General features: G+C 47.6%; 1 protein-coding gene across 1 annotated transcript in view; it reads left to right on the top strand.

Annotated features, from left to right (window-relative positions):
- The first annotated feature begins 289 nt into the window (after positions 1 to 289).
- Positions 290 to 19,290, top strand: part of ANXA6 (annexin A6) — a 55,512-nt gene continuing 36,511 nt past the window's right edge. The window contains exons 1-6 of the mRNA XM_006893681.1: positions 290 to 339; positions 14,277 to 14,367; positions 15,136 to 15,230; positions 15,734 to 15,847; positions 16,870 to 16,960; positions 17,858 to 17,937. Of these exons, the coding sequence (XP_006893743.1) occupies positions 322 to 339; positions 14,277 to 14,367; positions 15,136 to 15,230; positions 15,734 to 15,847; positions 16,870 to 16,960; positions 17,858 to 17,937 (489 nt within the window). The 5' untranslated portion in view covers positions 290 to 321. The remainder of the gene's footprint in view (positions 340 to 14,276; positions 14,368 to 15,135; positions 15,231 to 15,733; positions 15,848 to 16,869; positions 16,961 to 17,857; positions 17,938 to 19,290) is intronic.

The following is a 19,290-nucleotide window of genomic DNA, read 5'->3' on the forward strand; positions in this document are numbered from 1 at the left end:
ATACTCAGTGCACAGCCTGTGTCATGAGTGGCTGTGCCCCCCTCTCCCTCTTGGCTCCAAGCCCTTTTCCACCCTGGCTACCAGTTCCTGGATGCTGTCCTGTCCAGAGTGCTGACCTCTGAAACATGTGTCTGGCCTTTGGGGGTGCTTGAACCGGGACAGTGGAAACAACTGGGAAGCAGCAGAAATTGGCACTCTTTCTCATCACGCTCACTTCGTCAGGAGGGAAGTCGAGGGAGAGAAGGCAGGGGAGCAGAGCGTGACAGGGCCTCACCAATCTCTTTCTTCTCCACAGTGTTTTCTGCTGTAGAACCTGAGAACATGGCCAAGCCTGCACAGGTAAGGAGCTTCTCCCTCGTGAAGGTTGTGCCCTGCCTTCCTGCACCCTGGAATCCCACTAGCCTTAGAAGATCATCTGTAAAGATCCTGCATACCATCAGCTTCAAAAAGAAACAGGAGATTTCTTAGGCTCAGTTTATTCCCATTCCAAACCACAGCTCTTTCAGATGCAAGTGACTGATGATGGCCCACACAACTTTTTTCCCTTCATTTTTATTTATTCCTATAAGTAGTTTCATTTATATTATATTTTGTTTATGTATATTGTGGAGGTTTTACCTCCCTTTCAGTCATCCTACTAATAACTTCCTTCATGAAATTGTGTAAGCTACTATTTCATGCCTCATGCCCTAATATCCCCCTTTTAGAAAGTCAAGTGCTAATTTTCCCATCCCTATCAAACCAGTACTCTGAGGAAACGAGTGTGTCCTTTTTTCTGTTCAACTTGGCATATTTGAGCATTTCCACCCACAAGTAAAGAACCCACAACATCTTAGGCGGAAAAGAATGTGCCTATCCTGATTTGAGAAGCCCAGGGCTTCAGTTCTGGCAGAATCCAGGGGCTCAATTGATATTCTTGGGATTCGTCTGGGCTTTGTCTGCGTGGATTCCCTTCAAATAAGCCCTTCCCTTGCTTTAAGAGGTGAGCTGCTAGCAGTGCTAGACTTTCATCCCACTGTCTTGGCAGTCCCAGGGGAAATAACATACCCTATTCCGAACTAGTCTACAGAAAATCCTAGGTTTAGTTTCTCATTGGCTGATTCTGTATAACACACACTTTCATGGAGCTAGGGAATAGTCAGCTTCACCTGAAGTGCGTGGCCCACAAATGGTTCCTCCTGAAAGCAGAGTGCACACTAGACATGTGAAAGCCAAAGCAAGTCCTCGTCATACTCATTTGGGATTAAATTTCCCCAAGGAAGTGCCGAGAGAGGCTAACTTTAATATACTGTGCTATATGACCAGTTTGCTGAGCAGTAAAGTTTGAAGTACAGCACAGCTCTTACTCCCTCTGGGCCAGGATAGAGTTCCATCCACAGTTAGAGGAACCCTCCATGCCAGAGTTTGCCTGAAGGATTCCTGTTGTCTAGTGTTATTCATTAAATTGGGCTACCCCACAATGTGTTTTAGAAATCCCAACTGCTATAAACCCAACCCTACCTATTGCGGTTAAACTTATTTTGACTTAAAGTGACCCTATAAGAAAGTAGAAAAGCCACATAGGGTTTCCAAGGCTGTGATCGTTATGGAAGCGGACTTGCATGTCTTTCTCCTTAAGAGTGGTTGGCAGGTTCGAATTGCCAACCTTTCTGTTAGAAGCTAAGCATTTTAACCACTGTGTTATCAGTGCTCCTTCCTAACGCCGATAATAGGATTATAATTACATTTAGGGATGAGTTTTCTTTGTTATATTAATGAGAGAGTTTTAGTGTAGAATGTGCCTTAAGTCTTTTTTTAGATATATTAAGTGCAGATTAGGCATAGAAAAGGGAACTCTAGGTGCATAGTGGCAAGAAGCTGCGCTGCAATCCCGAAGACTTACAGTTCAAGGCCACCAGCTGCTTCACAGGAAAAGGATGGACAATCTCCTCCCGTGAGATTTACTGCCTCTGAAAACTCACTGGAGGGTCAGCTGTGGGTGCGTTCCAACTCTCCAGTACACAACAGAACAGGCATAGAGAAGGAGAGGTGGGCAAAGAGAGACGCCAAGTGATGTAAAAATCACCAAGGCTCAGAAGAGCCAAGGACTTGACTCCAAGGAGAGAGAGCCTGCCCCCAGGGCCAGCACCCTGGATTCTGATTTCTAGCTCACGTACTTGTCATAGCCACTTGCGCATTCCTGTTATTGTTGTTGTGGTTGTTGAGTATCATCAAGTTGAAACTGACTTATAGCTGACCTTCCAGCAAGTTTTCAGAGGCAGTAAATTGCACAGGCGGAGATTGCCTGTCTTTCTTCCACAGAGCAGCTAGCTGGTGGATTCAAACTGCATACCTTCGGGTTAGCAGCGCAGTTCCCTATCGCTTAATCACCAGATTAGTTGAATGTAGAGTCAGAATTGTCCCGTAGCTGACCCTCCAGTGGGTTTTCAGAGGCAGTAAATTGCATGGGAGTTGATTGCTCATCTTCTTCCCACGAGTGGATTAGAATCGTGAACCTTTGCATTGGCAGTGCACTCCCTTAACATTAAGCCACTAGAGCTTCCCAGATTTAGGCCTTTTGAGTGGTGTTTTGTGTTATGTGGTATAGTATCCATGTTGATGTTGTTGTATGCCGTTGAGTCACCTGCGACCCATAGTAACTCAGTACAACAGCTCTGGCCCCTGCCCTATCCTGAGCGGTCTCACTGACTCTGACACACCTCACCTCATGGCTCCAGTTAGCACTGCCAATCCTTACCCTTAAAGAAGTTGTAGCCAGTCTACCCACAAAATGTACTGGGCCCCTTTTATCCATTGACAAGCATGCTTTACACAAGTGGCCTGTCTGACCATGAGGAGAGAGTGTTCGTGGTTGTGGGCAAAAGTCCAAAGAGGAACTCTTGCTGTTTCCATGTCTTTCATGTAGTCAGCACAGAACTACTTCCTGAGAGATATTCAAATTACAGGGTTCTTGGTGAGCCAAGTGGAAAAGAGCAGACCCGGGGGATCGAAGCAGCCAGAACCTAGGGAACAGAAAGACCTGTGTGTGCCTAGTCCAGTGCACTCAGGCCAGGCCGTCTGCCTGGCCGACCTGTGGTCTCTCGTTGTCATGACCTAAGACCTTGTAGAGCACCTGCAAGCAAGCCTCCCAGGGTGTGAGGGCCTTAGGACCTCTCCTTCCATCTCTTGACTTGAGCTCCCAGGGCCAAGTGATTAGTGCTGGGTGTGAGACAGGAGCTCAGACATGTGAGGGGACCCTGCACGTGGAAGGATGGAGAAAGTTGCCTTGAGTCGCATGACGTAGAGTGAAGAAGAGCTACTGGGTGAAAAGTGTGTCTTCACACTTTGGAGATACAGTGGTTGCGTTCTGGACTTATGCAATAAAATGACCATCATAATATAGTAAGTCACACAAACTTTTTCATTTCCCAGTGCACATAGAAGTTGGTTACACTATACTGTCATCTGTTAGGGGAGTCCCAGTAATACAGGCTGTCAGGTCACTAACTGAAAGGTCAATGTGGTTGGAATCCACCAGGCACTCTAGGAAAGAAAGATGCACGTCTGATCCCGTAAAGATTTATGGTCTTTGAACCCTGATGGAGGGTCACCGTGAGTCAGAGGACTCGATGGCCCTGGTGGATAGTCTGTTAAGTGTTCAGTGGCATAATGAGAAAGTTTTAAATATTCAGAGAATTACCAGATGTGACGCAGAAACACGAAGTGAGCACATACTGTTGGGGAAATGCTACCAATAGACTTGCTTGTTTCAGGGTTCCCACAACCTTCAGTTTGTTAAAGGTGGGGAGTGGGGGGCAGGGAACCGAAAACCACTTATCTGTGAAGCACAATAAAGCCGCAATTAATAAAATGATGCAGTAGATAGACTTCAGGAACAAAGCCAGGAGGGGTGGAGGGAATACTGCCTTCAGGGTTGCAAAAGTAATTTGGTAAAATGGAGTGCAAGGGGGAGTGGAGGGAGGTTGCAGAGAGTTGTGCAGAAGGTCTTCCACTGAGCCAAGGTTTCCCTCTGCTTCCAATCATTGGCGTTCTGGCTCTGCCTTTAGGGTTCCTGCCTTCTCTCCCTGCCCCCACACTTTCCCCACACACTCACAGAGCAAGCCTCCCCCTCATTTTTCTGCATGGTGTTTTTCACTGTGGTGTCATTATCTCTGGAAAATGGGAACTTGAGGTTCAAGGAAGTGAAGAAATAGTGTGATGTCACAGAAAGGCCCCCTAAAGACACAGTTCTGTGGCCTGATCCACAGGACATTCTGGGAATTTAACACTCTAACCAGTTGCTGACTTGTGGCAACCCAAAATGTCTCAGAGTAGAACTGTGCTCTGTATCATTTTCAAGGACTGACTTTAAATCAATATATTGCCAGGCCTTTATTCTGAGTTACCTCTGGTTAGACTCACCCTGCCAACCTTTTGGTTAATAGTCAAGCACTAGGCCATTTGCACCATCATAGGCATGCCAGTGCTCCGAGGACAGTGTAAGCAGCAGGTACTCAGGGTCTGGAGCCCCTGGGAGCTCTAGAGTTGAGACCCGTCAGCTTTCTTGGTAGTTGTGACCCTGCAGCCCTCTCTCTGTGTGACTTCAGCGTATGCCTCAGAGCTGACTGGGGATCCTGCTGTGTGCAGCAGCCAACCAGGACCCAATACCTCCCAAACCCCAGGGCCTGGGCTGCTCACCAGCTGGCGCTGGAACCTGCTGAATATTTCAGGGTGGAAAGTACCTTCTCTGCTGTCCACTCCTCTGCCCCCTCCCCTTGCTCCTAGATGCCTGAGGCCAAGAACCTGCTGCCGGATTGCACAGGACATGCATTACACAGGTGACGCTGAGACACTCATATTTATGTGGGAAGGAATGACAGTGGGAATACTGGGCTGGGTAATGTTAGGACTGCCCCTGTGTCTAAAGTCCGCAGTGCTAAGACATCCCATCCCACCACTACCCCTGGATGCAGCCTGGGGTCCCAGGATAACTAATCTGGCAGAGTTGGGGTCTGTTTCTCCCAATTAATCTTTTATCAGCTGGAGATTTTATTATCTGTTTTCTCTGTACATGAAGAACAGAATTTCATATGAGATAGGCATCACTGCTCGCTAAGCTTGCCTTTCTAAGTGAATGTTTTTATCCACGTAGGTCATTAACTTCTTTACTTCTGGTAAGCACTGCTTTATCGTCTGCCAACTTCAGACCCTTCCCAAAACACCGCCTCCTCCTGCCCCATGAGGGAGAGATGTGTGGCATTGGGGCCAGAGAGAAAAGAGGATCATTAGCTTGCTGCTGAAATATTCACCCTTTGTCCCGGGGAACTTCCGTCTTCCCTTTCCCTTCTGTTAACTCATGGTCTTAGTGACCTTGGACATCTGCCCATGGGCACTGAGAAATGGGAGTGCTTGTTGTCGCCATGTCCCAGCAGAAGAGTGAAAATACTCTCTAAATCCCAAGGCAGCCTTGGGAAATGTACTAGATGCTGCTATTCAGTGGTTTGTGCTAAAACAACAAACTCATCTCTCTTGGAGGAAATGCAACCTTGCCTCTCAGATGTTCCTTAGAGGCAAGAATGGTGATATTTCTTCTCACATTCTTTAGACATGTCAACAGGAGGGACCAGTCCTTGGGAGAAGATATCATACGTAGAAAAGTGGAGGGTGAGAGAAAGAGCAGAAGACCTTCGACAAGATGGGTTGACATAGTGCCAGAAAGGCTTGAGCATGTCAGAGGTCATGAGGTTGGCGCAGGATAGATAGAGGTCATGAGGTTGGCGCAGGATAGATAGAGGTCATGAGGTTGGCGCAGGATAGATAGGGCAAGGTTCAGATCTGTCGTTCGTAGTGTTGCTATGAGTCATAGTCAACTTGACAGTACCTAACATTTAACTGTTTATGATCTATACAAAAAGACAGTAACTTAGTGAAAAATCCCAAAATACTGGGGCCAAGATTTGAGTGGACAGCTGTGTTCCATAGAAAAGAGAAGTCATGCTGGATGCTAGAGGCTTCCTTTACCCTGGGAAAGCCTGTACATGTGTATGTGGCATGTGCAGAATGCTCCTGACTAAAACCGATAAACCCCAACACCCCACTGCCATCAAATCAATTCCAGTACAAAACCAATAAACACCAACATCATCGAGTGACTCAAGCACGTGGTGAGTGACCTTCCACTGAGTTTTGGAGGCTGTAAATCTTTACAGAAGAGACTGTCCATCTTTTCCCTTCAGAATGGACTGGTGGATTTGAACTACTGGCCTTTTGACTAGTAGCCTAGCAGGTTCCAGGGCTCCTTCATTAAGATAGTAGAGAAAAGAGAATCACAGGAAGGAAGTGGGGAAAGTGCCATTACAATAGGCACTGTAATATTATAAAACAAAATCTATAAATGAGTAAACTGGGATTACTATTCTTCTTCCCCAAAGACCTGTTGAGTCCTCCCTCATCTTCTCCCTCTACCTCCTGCCTCATCTCTCCGCCTTCCTCCCTTTTGTCCCACCCGATCTATCTCCGAGGGACTTCCTGTGCTGCCATATCCTGACTTGCCCTTATCTTCAGTCCTTTGCAATGCTGCTTTCTCTGCACAAACACCTTTCCCTCACTGCCTTGTCTCTTGTTTCCTGCCCAGTATGGTCAGCTATTAACTCATCCTTAGGCCTTAGCTTAGACTACAGTTCCAGAAAGTCTTTCACCTGCTCAGAATACACACAGTGCCGCCCAGACATCCATGTATCTGTGAAACAAATAATTCATGAATGCCTAGTGTGCTGGGCCCTGTACAAGGTGCTGGGAAAAACACCATGAGCAAGGCAGGCACAGTCCTGCCCTCAGAGCCTTTTTAGAGGAAGCATCTGGCCTTGCCTTACTGTCAGCTTATTTACCATATGGTAGGAGAAACAGCTGCAAACATCCATTAATAAATGGAACATGCAATATACGAAGTACGTTGTTGTTGTTGTTATGTGCTGTCGTGTAGCTTACGACTCATAGCGACCCTATGTACAACAGCCCTAAACTCTGCTCTGTCCTGTGCCAATCGCACTGCCTCTGAGATGGTTTTTAAATTCAGGTGGGAAAATAGAAATAAGTCCACAAGAACCAAAATACAGCTTTGAATCTGCCCCACCTGAATTTAAAAACCATCTCAAGAGCAGGGCTGAAGCACTGAGCACTTAATGACTGAAGACCAGATGAGCTGTTGGGATGACATCAAAGACATCATCCTTGAAGAGAGTAACAGGTCATTGTAAGGAAAAGGGAGAAATAAAAGACCAAAATGGATGTCAGAAGAGATTCCACAAATTGCACAGAAGCATCAAAAAGCCAAAACAAAGGGAAGAGATGCCAAAGTAAAAAATACGAACAGAAAATTTCAAAGGACAGCTTGAGAAGACATAGCAGAGTCTTATAACAGAATGTGCAAAGAGATGGAGTCAGAAAATCAAAAGGGAAGAACTTAGTCAGCAATTCTCAAGCTGAAAGAAGTGAAAAACAAATTCAAGCCCCGAGTTGCGATACTGAAGCATGCTATGGATCAGATCTTAAATGATCCAGGAAGCATAAAAAGAAGATGGTGAGAATACAGACAACCATTGCACCAAAAAGAATTGATACAGGTCATGAGGCAACATATGACCAAGAACTAATGGCATTCAGGAAGAAGTTCAAGCTGCACTGACGACACTGGAAAAAAGTAAGGCCCCCCCAGAATCAGTGTAATACCAATTGACATATTTCACTTGACAGATGTATCCCTACATGTGTTCATCAGTCTATACCATGCTATTTGGAGGGCAGCTGTCGGCCAGCTGACTGGAAGAGATCCATCTTTGTTCCTATCCCCAAGAAAGGTAATCCAACAGAATGTGGAAATTATCCAGCTATGTCATGAATATCACAGACAAGCAAAATATTGCTGAAGATCACCCCAAACCTAGACCAGTACATTGACAGGAAACTGCCAGAAGTTCAAGTGGAGTTTAGAAGAGGCATGGCACCAGGGATGTCATTGCTAATGTCAAATGGATCCTGGCTGAAAGCAGAGAATACCAGAAGAATGTCTATTTGTGTGTTATTGACTATGCAAAGGCACTTGACTGTGTGGACCATATCAAACTATGGCTAATATTGAGAAGACTGAGGATCCCAGAACACTTAATAACACTCATACGAAATATATACATAGACCAAGAAGTTGTCCAAAAGGAGCAAGGGAACACTGCATGGTTTAAAATCAGGAAGGGTATGCATCAGGGCTGTGTCTTTTCTCCATACACATTTGATCTGTATGCAGAGCAAATCATTGGAGAGCCTGTGCTTTATCAAGTATGTGGCACCAGAATCAGAGGAATGCTCATCAGCTATCTGCCGTATGCAGGTGGCACAACTCTGCTTGCTGAAAGCGAAGAGGACCTGAGGCATTTACTGCAGAAGGTCAAAGGCCACAGCATTTGGTATGGCTTACATCTCAATCTCAAGAAAACAAATCCTGAATCATCTGCCACTGGGACAACAGGCAACATCGTGATATATGGAGAGAAGATTGAAGTGGTTAATAATTTCACATTGCTTGAATCCACAAGCACCCTTCGGAAAGAGCAGTCAAGAAATCAAAAGACTTGTTGCAATCCCTGCTGTCAAGGACCTCTCCAAGTTACTGAAGAGCAGTGATGTCAGTTTGAAGGGTAGGGTGCATCTGATTCAAACTATGGTCTTTTCATTTATTTCCTATGCATCTGAAAGTTGGACACTGACTAGGGATGACAGTAGAAGAATCAATGCCTTTGAGCTGTCATGTTGGAGAAGAGTACAGAATTTCCATGGACTACCAAAAGAACAAATATGTCTTGGAGAAGATGCAGCCAGGATGATTCTTGGAAGGAAGGACGTTGAAACTCTGTCTCACATGCTCTGGGCATGTTGTCAGGAGGGACCAGACCTTGGCAAAGTACATCCCACTTGGAAGCATGGGGGTCAGCAAAAGAGAGGAAGATCCTAACTGAGATGGACTGGAAGAATGGCTTGGAGCAATGAACTCAAGTATACCAGGGGTGGTGAGGATGGCACAACGTAGAGTACAGGTCTGCTCATCACAGGGTCGCTGTGAGTTGTGGTCGACTCCACAGCATCTAACCACCACCACATTGTAACCAGTACCCCACTGTGGTTGACTCGTGGTGACCTCACGCATGATGACCTTATGCGCTCCATAGAGTTTCCAGTGGCTGGTTTGGGAGTGATCACTGAGCTTTTCTTCCATGATTCTTCCGGGTGGTCTCAAACCACCATCCTTTCAGTTAGCAGCTGAGCATGCTGAACATTGCACCACTCAGAGATTCCTGCAACAACTGTTGCCATGGAAGTTATTACAGATTTCCCCTATCTGATTGTGAGCTCTTTGTGGTCCCTGGTATTGGCACAATAGATATTGACTGAATGAACATTTCAAAGGCCCCCGGTGGCCCTAACTGTCATGGAAGAATCTTCTTCATGTTGCTGTTAGGTGCCATGGAGTTAACTGTGACTCATAGTGACCCTTTGGACAATGAATCTGAACCCTGCCCTATCCTGTGCTGTCCTCACCATCTCTGATACACTGAAGCCCACTGTCACAGTCACTATATCAGTCTATATTGTGGAGGATCTTCCCCTCCTTCTTTGACTCTTCATCTTTCCAAGCACATTCTTCTCCAAGGACTGGGCCCTCCTAACAACATGCTCAAAGTGTATGAAATGAAATTTCACCATCTTTCCTCCAAGGAGCATCCTGTTTGTACTTTCTCCAAGATGTGTTTGTTTGTTCTTTTGGCAGTCCATGGGATATTGAGTACTGTTCTCCAGCTCCACAACTCAGCGACAGGAATTCTGTGATTCTTCTGTCATCCAACATTCAGATGCATAGAAAGGAATTGAAAACACCATAATAGCTTGAATCAAATGAACCTCAGTCTTTAAATGGACATCATTGCTCCTTAGCACTTTGGAGAGGTCCCTGATAGCCTATTTTCCCAATACAACAAGTCTTTTGATCTCTTGACTGCTCTATCAAGGGTGTTGATTGTGGGTCCAAGTAAGATGAAATTGACAACTTCACAGGTTTGCTGGTCTGGTGGAGACTGGTGGAACCCTTGAGCATACGGCCCTGAGTAACTCTTTGAGCCTAGAGCTACATTCATCATGTGGCTCAAATCTCACCCAAATGGTAGACATGCTTATTAGATAAATAGTACTACCAGGGAGGTGCAGACTCCCTAGAACAGTCAGTCATGCAGAATTAAGAAGAAAGTATTTGTCCAGGGAGGAGGCTTGGAAGACAGAAAGGGATAGGTTAGAAGGATGAATCAAAGCGAGAAGCACAGGAAAGGGGAAACAACTGTCGTGATATAGGGACTGTATGTTGTCAAACAGTCTGTGTGAATGATTGAATGGAAACTCAATTGCTCTATAAACTTTTACTTGAAACACAGTACAACAATTTTTAGACTTGAATGACTATATGGGAATACTAGAAATACTTTAAATAATGGGATTTGGACAACCTGTCTGTTTACAGCCTTGAAACAGGGTCTGAGTGGCACAGAGAGGACGTAGGTCCACCTACAAGGGCCACAGTCCAACAGAGAGAGAGCAGTGGTGGAGCAGAATAGCTCGATGCTTTGGTATCGGGGTGGGCAGTGGTGGGCCACTCTGACCAGAAAGCAAGTCTGTCTGGGTGTTCCCTCCCTTAAGGCTCTTCCCCATATGGAATCTGGATGGACAGGAAAGAACTTGATCTAAAGAAAAAAGCCTTGGATTCCCTTCCCAGTTGCAGCCACTGACTTGCTTGCTGTTGGTCTTGAATAAGCCTTACCTCTTTCTTTCTTTTTTTTTTCTGCCTTACCTCTCTTTTGAGGGGTCTCCTGGAACACAGATGGCAGTGTAAAGAGCAACCACCCTCAATTGGTTTCCATTCCATAGTTCACATTGAGCCCCATTGGGGTACTGATTAAGTGCTTGGCTGCTAACATTAAAGTCCGTGGGTTGAGCCTATGATTGAGTCTGCGGGAGAAAAGACCTGGTGATCTGCTCCCAAAAAGACCTTGGGCACCTATGGGACAGTTGTGCCTTGTCATGAGGTTGCTGTGGGTTGGAATGAACTCAAAGGTATGCAGCAACATGTGATTGTCAAGGTGCGTTTCCTCCCTCACGGCATGTGAGCCTGGGGAGGGAAGTCCTAGGGTGGGAGCAGTAGCCTGCAGCTAGCATAGGGTAGCACAGCTGGGAAGAGAAGTGCTGTGACTATGCTCACAAGCTGGCTGTAAACTCGCCCGCACAGACCCTAGAGGACCAGCTGCCACTGCAGCTTTCAAAAGTTTATACTCCAGTGCTGACCCAAGGGGCCCAGAATTAGAACACTGCTACAAGTCAAGTGCCAAGAACAGGCCCTTACCCACCTTCCCTGTTAGCAGGCTCTGTCTCAGGGCCCAGCATGGACTCTTCATTCCTTAACCCATTGAGCTCACGCAGGCACACACAGTCACTGAGTCCCTCTCAGTCTCTAACAAGCACTCAGGACATGTGGTGGCTGTTCTCATGATAGTTGTCTGGTGCTTCACACAGTCCCTAACCTACTCAGAGTGGAATATCAAGTAGAAGGTTGAATCAAATAGACTTTAAAGTAAAGCACTAACTATAATGACAATAATTATAACAAGACTTCTTGGTCTTCATCCCTTCCATGATCTGCTCTGGTTTTTGTTGTGGTTTTTCTTGTATTCCTGGGCTGAAGATGATCCTAGGAAACACAGAGGTGTTGGGAGCTGACTCTGGTGGGAGCTGACTCTCTGTTCTCTTACTCTTTCACTCATTCCATGCCTCCTTTGGTCACTGTCCGTACTAAAAACTGAGAATGTAGCACAGCAGACTTGGAGTTTGGCCGGATGGACGCTCTTTGGCCTTAGGCGGTGTGGCCAGCAGGGATCTCTGAGGCTCCGGCCATGAGGTCTCAGTGGACAGAGAAAGTCTGGCGGTAAAGCCTCAGGGAGTTCCAGGCTCACTGAGCTCCTCCTTGGTTCCAGTTAGTTGTATTACTCACCCCTTCCCTGCCCCGGAGTGGGATCCGGTTGCAGGGGATTCACCAGTGTGGGCAGAGGGCTGTGTCCCTTTCTGGTCACCTGACCCATCAGGACTTTAAATAGCAACCTTGTGCCCACGCCTGCATACCTCTGAGAAGCTGGACTCTGCAGACTAATTCTAAGGGCATCTGGATTGCTGGCTAGGGTCCTGCAGGCTCTGGAAAACGGGCTTTGCCTTGAGAAGTGCAGGCCGTGGCTGCAAGCCCACTCTTTGCCTGCTCCACCCCTGCTCCTTTAAGTAGTGGTTTGTAGAGGCCACCTCACCCTTTTCTCCCATGAAGCATCTCCTGGTTTCTCCTGGTTCCTTTCTCCAGCTAGGATCGACCTTTGCTCTTTTTGCATTTTGTTACCTCTGCATTAAAGTGCATATTACAAGCTTCACAAGAGTGTGTATGTTCGTCTTTATCTTGCACTGGGCCAGAGCTCTGCAGAGGTGAAGCACAGGCCTGTTTCTCCCGAGTCTCCAGCCCTCACTCTGGACCTGACTCTGTCACAGTGCCATCTGCCCAGTGACTTGAACGCTGGCACTCTCAGCTCTCCTGCACCCGATACTCACCTGTGCAGCCTCGCTAACCCACACCTGACTTCTCGGTGAACCAGCCCATTGTGCATTCAGGCTAGTTATTGAAGATCCTCTGACTTTCTCCACTCCCCCCAGGACCCAGCCAGCTTGTCCTCAGAGGCTGATTCACAGCTCAGCTAACAGGACCAGCAGGAACCACAGTTGATCTTTGCATTGAGCCTGAGGGTGGCTCTGAGCCCCCGGGGCTGAAGATCGGAGCCACACAGTTTTGGAATTGGATAACAGAGATCTCAGTTCTGTGTGACCTCTCACCAGTGGCTTCTCTTCCTATTTCTTCTTCTGTGATAGAGATAATCTTAAGTGCTTTTCTGTGGTGTTAAAGCAATCACATTAATGCGGTGAAAGCTTGTAAACGGTAAACCAGTAATGCACACCATTTGCTCGCAGTGGCCCCAGGTATGTCATAGCAGCGCTGTGCACCAAAGTGTTTTCAGTGACTGGCTTTTCAGAAGTAGATCACCAGGCTTTTCTTCCAAGGCTGGGAAGACTCTAGTCTTTAACAGCCAAGCATTCCATTTCCTGGGACTCTGCGTAAACTGTGGTGTTGTTAGATACTGTCAAGTCAGAAATGACTCATCACTGACCCTCTAGTGGATTTTCAGAGGCTTTAAATCCCCAAGGGAGGAGACTGGCCATCTCTCTCCCTTGGAGCAGCTAGTGGATTTGAACCACCTTCCTTTGTGTTGGCAGCACAACTGCCTACCCACTAGGCTATCAGACCTTCCTCTGTTGTTGTTGTTGTTGTTGTTGTTATGTGCCATTGAGTCGCTTGCGACTCATAGCGACCCTGTGTACAACAGCCCTAAACTCTGCTCTGTCCTGTGCCAATCGCACTGTCTCTGACACTCCCATCCCGATTATCCCAGTCACTGAATCAATCCACCTCATAGAGGGCCTTCCCCTCCTGCGCTGTCCCTCCACCCTCCCAAGCATGAAGTCCTTCTCCAAGGACCATTCTCTCCTCACAACATGTCCAAAGTATGTCAGACGAAGCCCCAGAATCCTTGCCTCCAAGGAGCCATCCGGTTTAACCCTTTCCAGGACAAATCTGTTTGTTTTCCTAGCAGTCCATGATATTCTCAATACTCTTCTCCAGCACCACAGCTCAAAGGCATCAGTTCTCCTTCTATCCTCCTTGGTCATTGTCCAACTCTCTGATGCATAACAGGTGATTGCGAAGACCATGGCCTGTATCAGACGCACCTTAGTCTCCAGAGAGACACCATTGCTCTTCAGTACTTTGGAGAGGTCCCTTACAGCAGACTTTCCCATGGCAATGCACCTTTTAATTTCCTGGCTACTTGTGCCAAGAATGTTGACTGTGAAGCCAAGCAAACTGAAGCTGTGAACAATCTCAATCTCTTCACCATCCATCCTGATGCTGCCAATTGGTCCAGTGGTATAGGATTCAGCCTCCCTGCCTTGGGGAAGTGGCTCTTTTGGGCAGGTTTCCACAGAGAGTGTGGGAAGCTGCCCATGTCAGGGCTTGTGGCATCAGCTACTTGATCCTGAGTCCAAAGAACACAGCCTGTACTCAGCCTGTGGGCCAGGTGAGGCTTCTGACTGGAACTCAGCTTCTGCTTTTCTCTCCGCAGGGTGCCAAGTACCGGGGCTCCATCCGAGACTTCCCGGACTTTGATCCCAGCCAGGATGCTGAGGCTCTCTACACTGCCATGAAGGGCTTCGGTGGGTGCTAGAAAGCCGCTGAGGTGGGGCCCCCAAACCACGTTTCACTAGGACTTGGGGTATTCCCCAAATGTGGGTATAGCTCAGCTCCTTCAGGTGAGGAGGGCTGAGAAGTACTCACTCATTCAACTGTCTCCACTTACTATTTTTATTCTGTTTATACTTGATCTTAACAAAGAGACCAAGAAGTGATTGTTTCCAATAATTTTATAAAGTACTTCATACAAAAATATCAAGAACATTTCAGACTCAAAGCAGTAAAGAACAATAGAAGGAATCACCGACTCATCACACAACTTGAGACTAGGGCTTCATCAGCGTAGTTATAGCCTTTGGCAGGTACCCCTCCTACTACTTTCATTCATCCAGCTCTCCCTTGCCTCTTGGAGGTCACCAGTACTTGGATTTGGTGTTTATTATTGTCTCTTATCATTCTGGGATTGGAAGCACACTGCCTTGGGTGTTGGTGAGAACTGCCGTTTTTCGTTGAGACCTAGGTGAGCCTTTGTCCCATCTCTGGGTCTCAGGCTCATTATCTGTAGGATAAGAAGTTGGGTCAGGACCCACTTCATGCAGAGAGTCTGTATCCTTTGATCCCTCTCAGAAGGGACCCAAATAAGTCCCCATAGATTCTCCCTCACTCTCTGCATGATGTTTCCCACCAGCACTCCAGGGACCTGCAAGGCCTTGCATCCAGGGCCGAGGCAGCCCTGGCAGGCTTCCGGGAGGCAGCATGGATACAGTGACATGTGCCCTTCCTCTTCACAGGCAGTGACAAGGAGGCCATTCTGGAGCTGATCACCTCCCGGAGCAACCGGCAGAGGCAGGAGATCACTCAGAGTTACAAGTCCCTCTATGGCAAGGTAACCCTGGCAACAGGAGGACAGCCGCTTCATTAATGTGTGTGTTCAGTGCATTTGCTTCCTTAGCATTTGGCTCTGGGTCTATCCCTGTGCTGATGCTCCCAACCACAGACCCTTCACTGCTGTGTGTCTTCTCAGCTAGGCAGCATTCAGCCACCGATGGGGCCAGAGCACTTGTTCTCTGTGAGGCTACGTTGGTGAACAAGAGGTCTCAGCACTGTGGGCCCACAGAGAGTAGGGGACAGATGGTACACAAGAACCAAGCAAACAGTGGTGGGGAGAGGCCCAGTGGTGTGGGCTTGAACCTGCACAGCCATTTCCTTCTGCCGTTTCCTGTGACAAGTGTTTGCATGGCCCTGTGTCTTCGCATTGATAACTGGACATTTGAGAGGGACGGGTACATGTGCTGACTTGGCCCAGTGTCTGCAGAGTAAGTGTTCAATGCATGTCATTCTCATCACTGTAACCACTGTCCCTCTTCCTACTCCCTGTCATCTCCCCAGGACCTCATTGCTGACCTGAAGTATGAGCTTACAGGGAAGTTTGAACGCCTGATTGTGGGCCTGATGAGGCCACTTGCCTATTGTGATGCCAAAGAAATTAAAGACGCCATCGTGGTAAGGGGTGTGAGTGTGTTATTGGGAAGATCCCAGGTTCTGCAGGAATCATTCCGTGAGCCCTGCATGAAGCCAGCTAATGGCCCACTTCCCGAGTCAGTTTGCCTAGACCTTCGCTCAGCGGGGCAGCACCGTCTCCCCTAGGTGAACAGATGGGGCACATTGGCATGAGGTTGACCTGTGCTCAGGGGCGCTTGGCGTGTCCTCTCATGTCAGGAACTTGCAGGCCTGAAGAAGCAGGATACAGGGACATAGAATCAAACAGTGTTGCCATACCCAAGGCCAAAATGCAGTAAATATAGGCTAGTGGATCAAATTTCTAGTTTCCACCATGTCTGCTTCTGCTTGGTTTTTGCTCCTGTGGCCTTGTTTCTTTGGTGTTCAGGTTTTTTTAGTTTTGGGGGAGATGTCTCTGAGTTTTGCAAAGAAGAACCTTTCCTTCACAGAACATATGGGCTTACTTTTGCTAGAGATCGTTTACAATATTATAATTTTAGCTACATCTAGACTGAATTCAGAATTGAGGTGTGATTTTTGTTCTAAATCTTCATTATAAATAATCAATTGCTTTTGACATCTAGACCTAGGCCTGGGGTAGTTAGGGAGGGTTTCTTGGGAGATGGAAGGCTCCAGCTGAGCCCAAAAGCCTGGAGAGAGTGTGATCAAAGCAAGGGAAGACCCTCAAGGGCCGGGGGAAGTGAGGAGAGACGGAGAGTGTGCAGTAGAGAGCTGCCCTCGAGGAGGTCAGGCCGTTTACGAAGGGCGGGGCCTGTGCCTCACGTGAGCTGAATTGATTTCATAAGCTCAATAATGTTTCCAGTTAATATTTTCTCAGTAGTCTTGTGAGTTTGGCAGGAGAACTGGTATTACTCCCATTTTACAAATGAGAAGACTGGGGTCCAGGAAAAGAAATGTTCTTATATGAGGTCGGAAAGTGAACTGGAGGCAGAGGCTGGACAAGACCTCACGTCCTGTATCTCAGGGCAGCTCTGGAGTCACGTGCTCTGCTGCTTTTCTTCTAGGGTGCTGGTACCGATGAGAAATGCCTCATTGAGATCTTGGCCTCCAGAACCAACGAGCAGATCCACCAACTGGTGGAAGCTTACAAAGATGGTAAGATGGGGAAGAGGTCATTCAGGCACTTCAGATGTGAATATGAGGACAGTTACAAACTGTGGAACCTTAAACCATCTGTCCGTTTTTCCTTTCACTGTCTGCCATCCGTTCATCTTTCCAACCATCCTTCCATCCTTCCCTCCACCCATCCTTCCAGCCTTTGCTCCGTCCCTGCATACGTCCCTCCCCTGTGTTGGGCACTGTGCTAGGTTCTGGGGATATGGTGGTGAGTTCAACCACTGCCGTCCCTGCCCCCTAGAGCTTGTGGGTTGAGGGGGACAGACAAGAAGCAGGTAAATAAGATGGCAGAATGTGGTGGTATTTCTTATGAAATGAGATCCTTAAGAGACAGTCATCAGCTAGGGAGGACCTGCTTCAGATAGGTGGTCAGGGACAGCCCTCCTTGGGAGAAGATAGGAGAGGCCAACGAGAAAGAGAGCCGAGAAAAAGCTTTTCACAGGGAACAGCAGGTCCAGAGCCCTGAGACTGGAACGAGCCAGAGGGTGAGTGTGAGGCTGGAGATGGCAGGCTGTGTCCGGTGGGAGGTAAGGGGTCATTATGATTATATAAGGGCTGGACACAGACACGTCATTATTGTGCATTAGAGAAGGAATAAGAAGTAGTGGAGGGAAAGCCACTCTCCAGGAGAAAGTCAGTGGTTCCCAGGTTACTATGGAGCCAGTGGGATAGAGAGGAATTGAGCGATTCCATTTCTTCCTGTCTTGGGTCAGTACAAAAACACACCCTCTGTCTTCATCCTGGAAGTAGTGCAGTTTGAGGTATAGGGGTTCATGCCTATACCTCATCATTTTTTTGGGAGAGGGCAGCGGAGTTTAGTACTCTGGACCCTGGGCCTCCAGGAGCCAAGCCAAAGCTTGTGTTGCTTCTCTGCAGCCTATGAGCGGGATCTGGAAGCCGACATCATTGGTGACACCTCTGGCCACTTCCAGAAGATGCTTGTGGTCCTGCTGCAGGTTAGTCTAGCTCGAGGCTCTGCGCTGAGGTCCTCCTTGGAGCCCACCGCTAGGGCCCAGGCCGTGGCGCCTTCCCCTCTTCCCCCAAGTGATCAACTTATCAGGGCACCTCGGGGTCTCAGTTACCAACTCTTCTGTTACCCCAGGATTCCTTTCCGTTTATCCTCTGGGGCTTGAGCTTCAGGAAATTATCTGCTTCTAGTTTGCATAGACAGTTGTGTTTAGGTAGCCTGTGTTTCTGGAAGCTTTTGAATGATAGAAAATTCTAGGAATAGCAGGCTGCGTGACTGCGGCGGTTGGAAGCATGTCCTGCTCTGCCCTCTACACCGCGTACTTCACTGGCCTGGCCCTATAGGAATCCAATCACAGGCTCTTTACAAGCAAGCACTTTGATGCCTCAGGCGCAAGTACAAGCTCTGAGTCTGTATGGAGATTATTAGGTGTGAGCTAACCTGCCAGTTCTCTCCCTCAGCGCGCCAGACCTCTTGTTTCCTTTCCTATCACCGTAAGGATCTACGTCCCATATTAAGCAGCTGGAGAATGTCAGGAGAGACTTCAGGGGTGGGAAGATGTGCCAGTTACCCCCATTTTCAGGCTGTTCTGTAGTAGAGCATCCCATCCTGTGATCTTCTGTTTCCTATGGCTGCCCACAAACACTGGAAAAACCCTAACTGGCACGCATGCAGATCCTCTTAGATCTTGAAGTCAAAGACATTACCTCCTCACCATCTAACTCCAAGTGACCAGTAGCATGGCACAAACTGTAAGCATGCCAGCTCTATCTTCTTATGTCTGTTCCAAAGAGAACCTAAATGTTGGAATCCATAAATAACACAATTCAGGAGGAAGAAGAGAAGGAGCATGGGCTTAGCCAGTCCTGTACCCAGCCTGGTGTGTATGCACGGAGCCCCTACCTGCTTTGAGTGTCTTCTTTTTACTTCTCCTTTCTCAGATGAGGCATAAGGGGTGAATGAAGCAACAGGACCACTGAGAGGAGGATTGGGGCCCTAGCAGCTTATGAGATCAGATCTCAGGCCCCAGTCCTAATTCCCATTGGTGAATGCTTTAGATTGAGGTGTGGGAACTCCTTATATAGAAGGTAACCCTGCCGACTCCTTGTCCCTGTAATACCATGCTGGGAAGTGTCATAGGCAGTACCCGGTCCTGAAGCAAGAGGTGTCCAGACTCTGGGACCCTGTTCTACGAGTCAGTTCCAACTTGTAGTTGGAAAGCATTCAACTCTGTTCAAGGCTCTGGTTTCTTCTGGGATAAAGGCAACTGGGGGCATGTTGGTTATTCTTAAATCTCCCTTATTTGCTAACAGCCCCAAGGATGAAGGGAGATGCCAGCTGG

This window comes from Elephantulus edwardii, unplaced genomic scaffold (assembly GCF_000299155.1).
Source record: "Elephantulus edwardii isolate Elephantulus edwardi_28Jun2011 unplaced genomic scaffold, EleEdw1.0 scaffold00130, whole genome shotgun sequence".
NCBI lineage: Eukaryota > Metazoa > Chordata > Mammalia > Macroscelidea > Macroscelididae > Elephantulus > Elephantulus edwardii.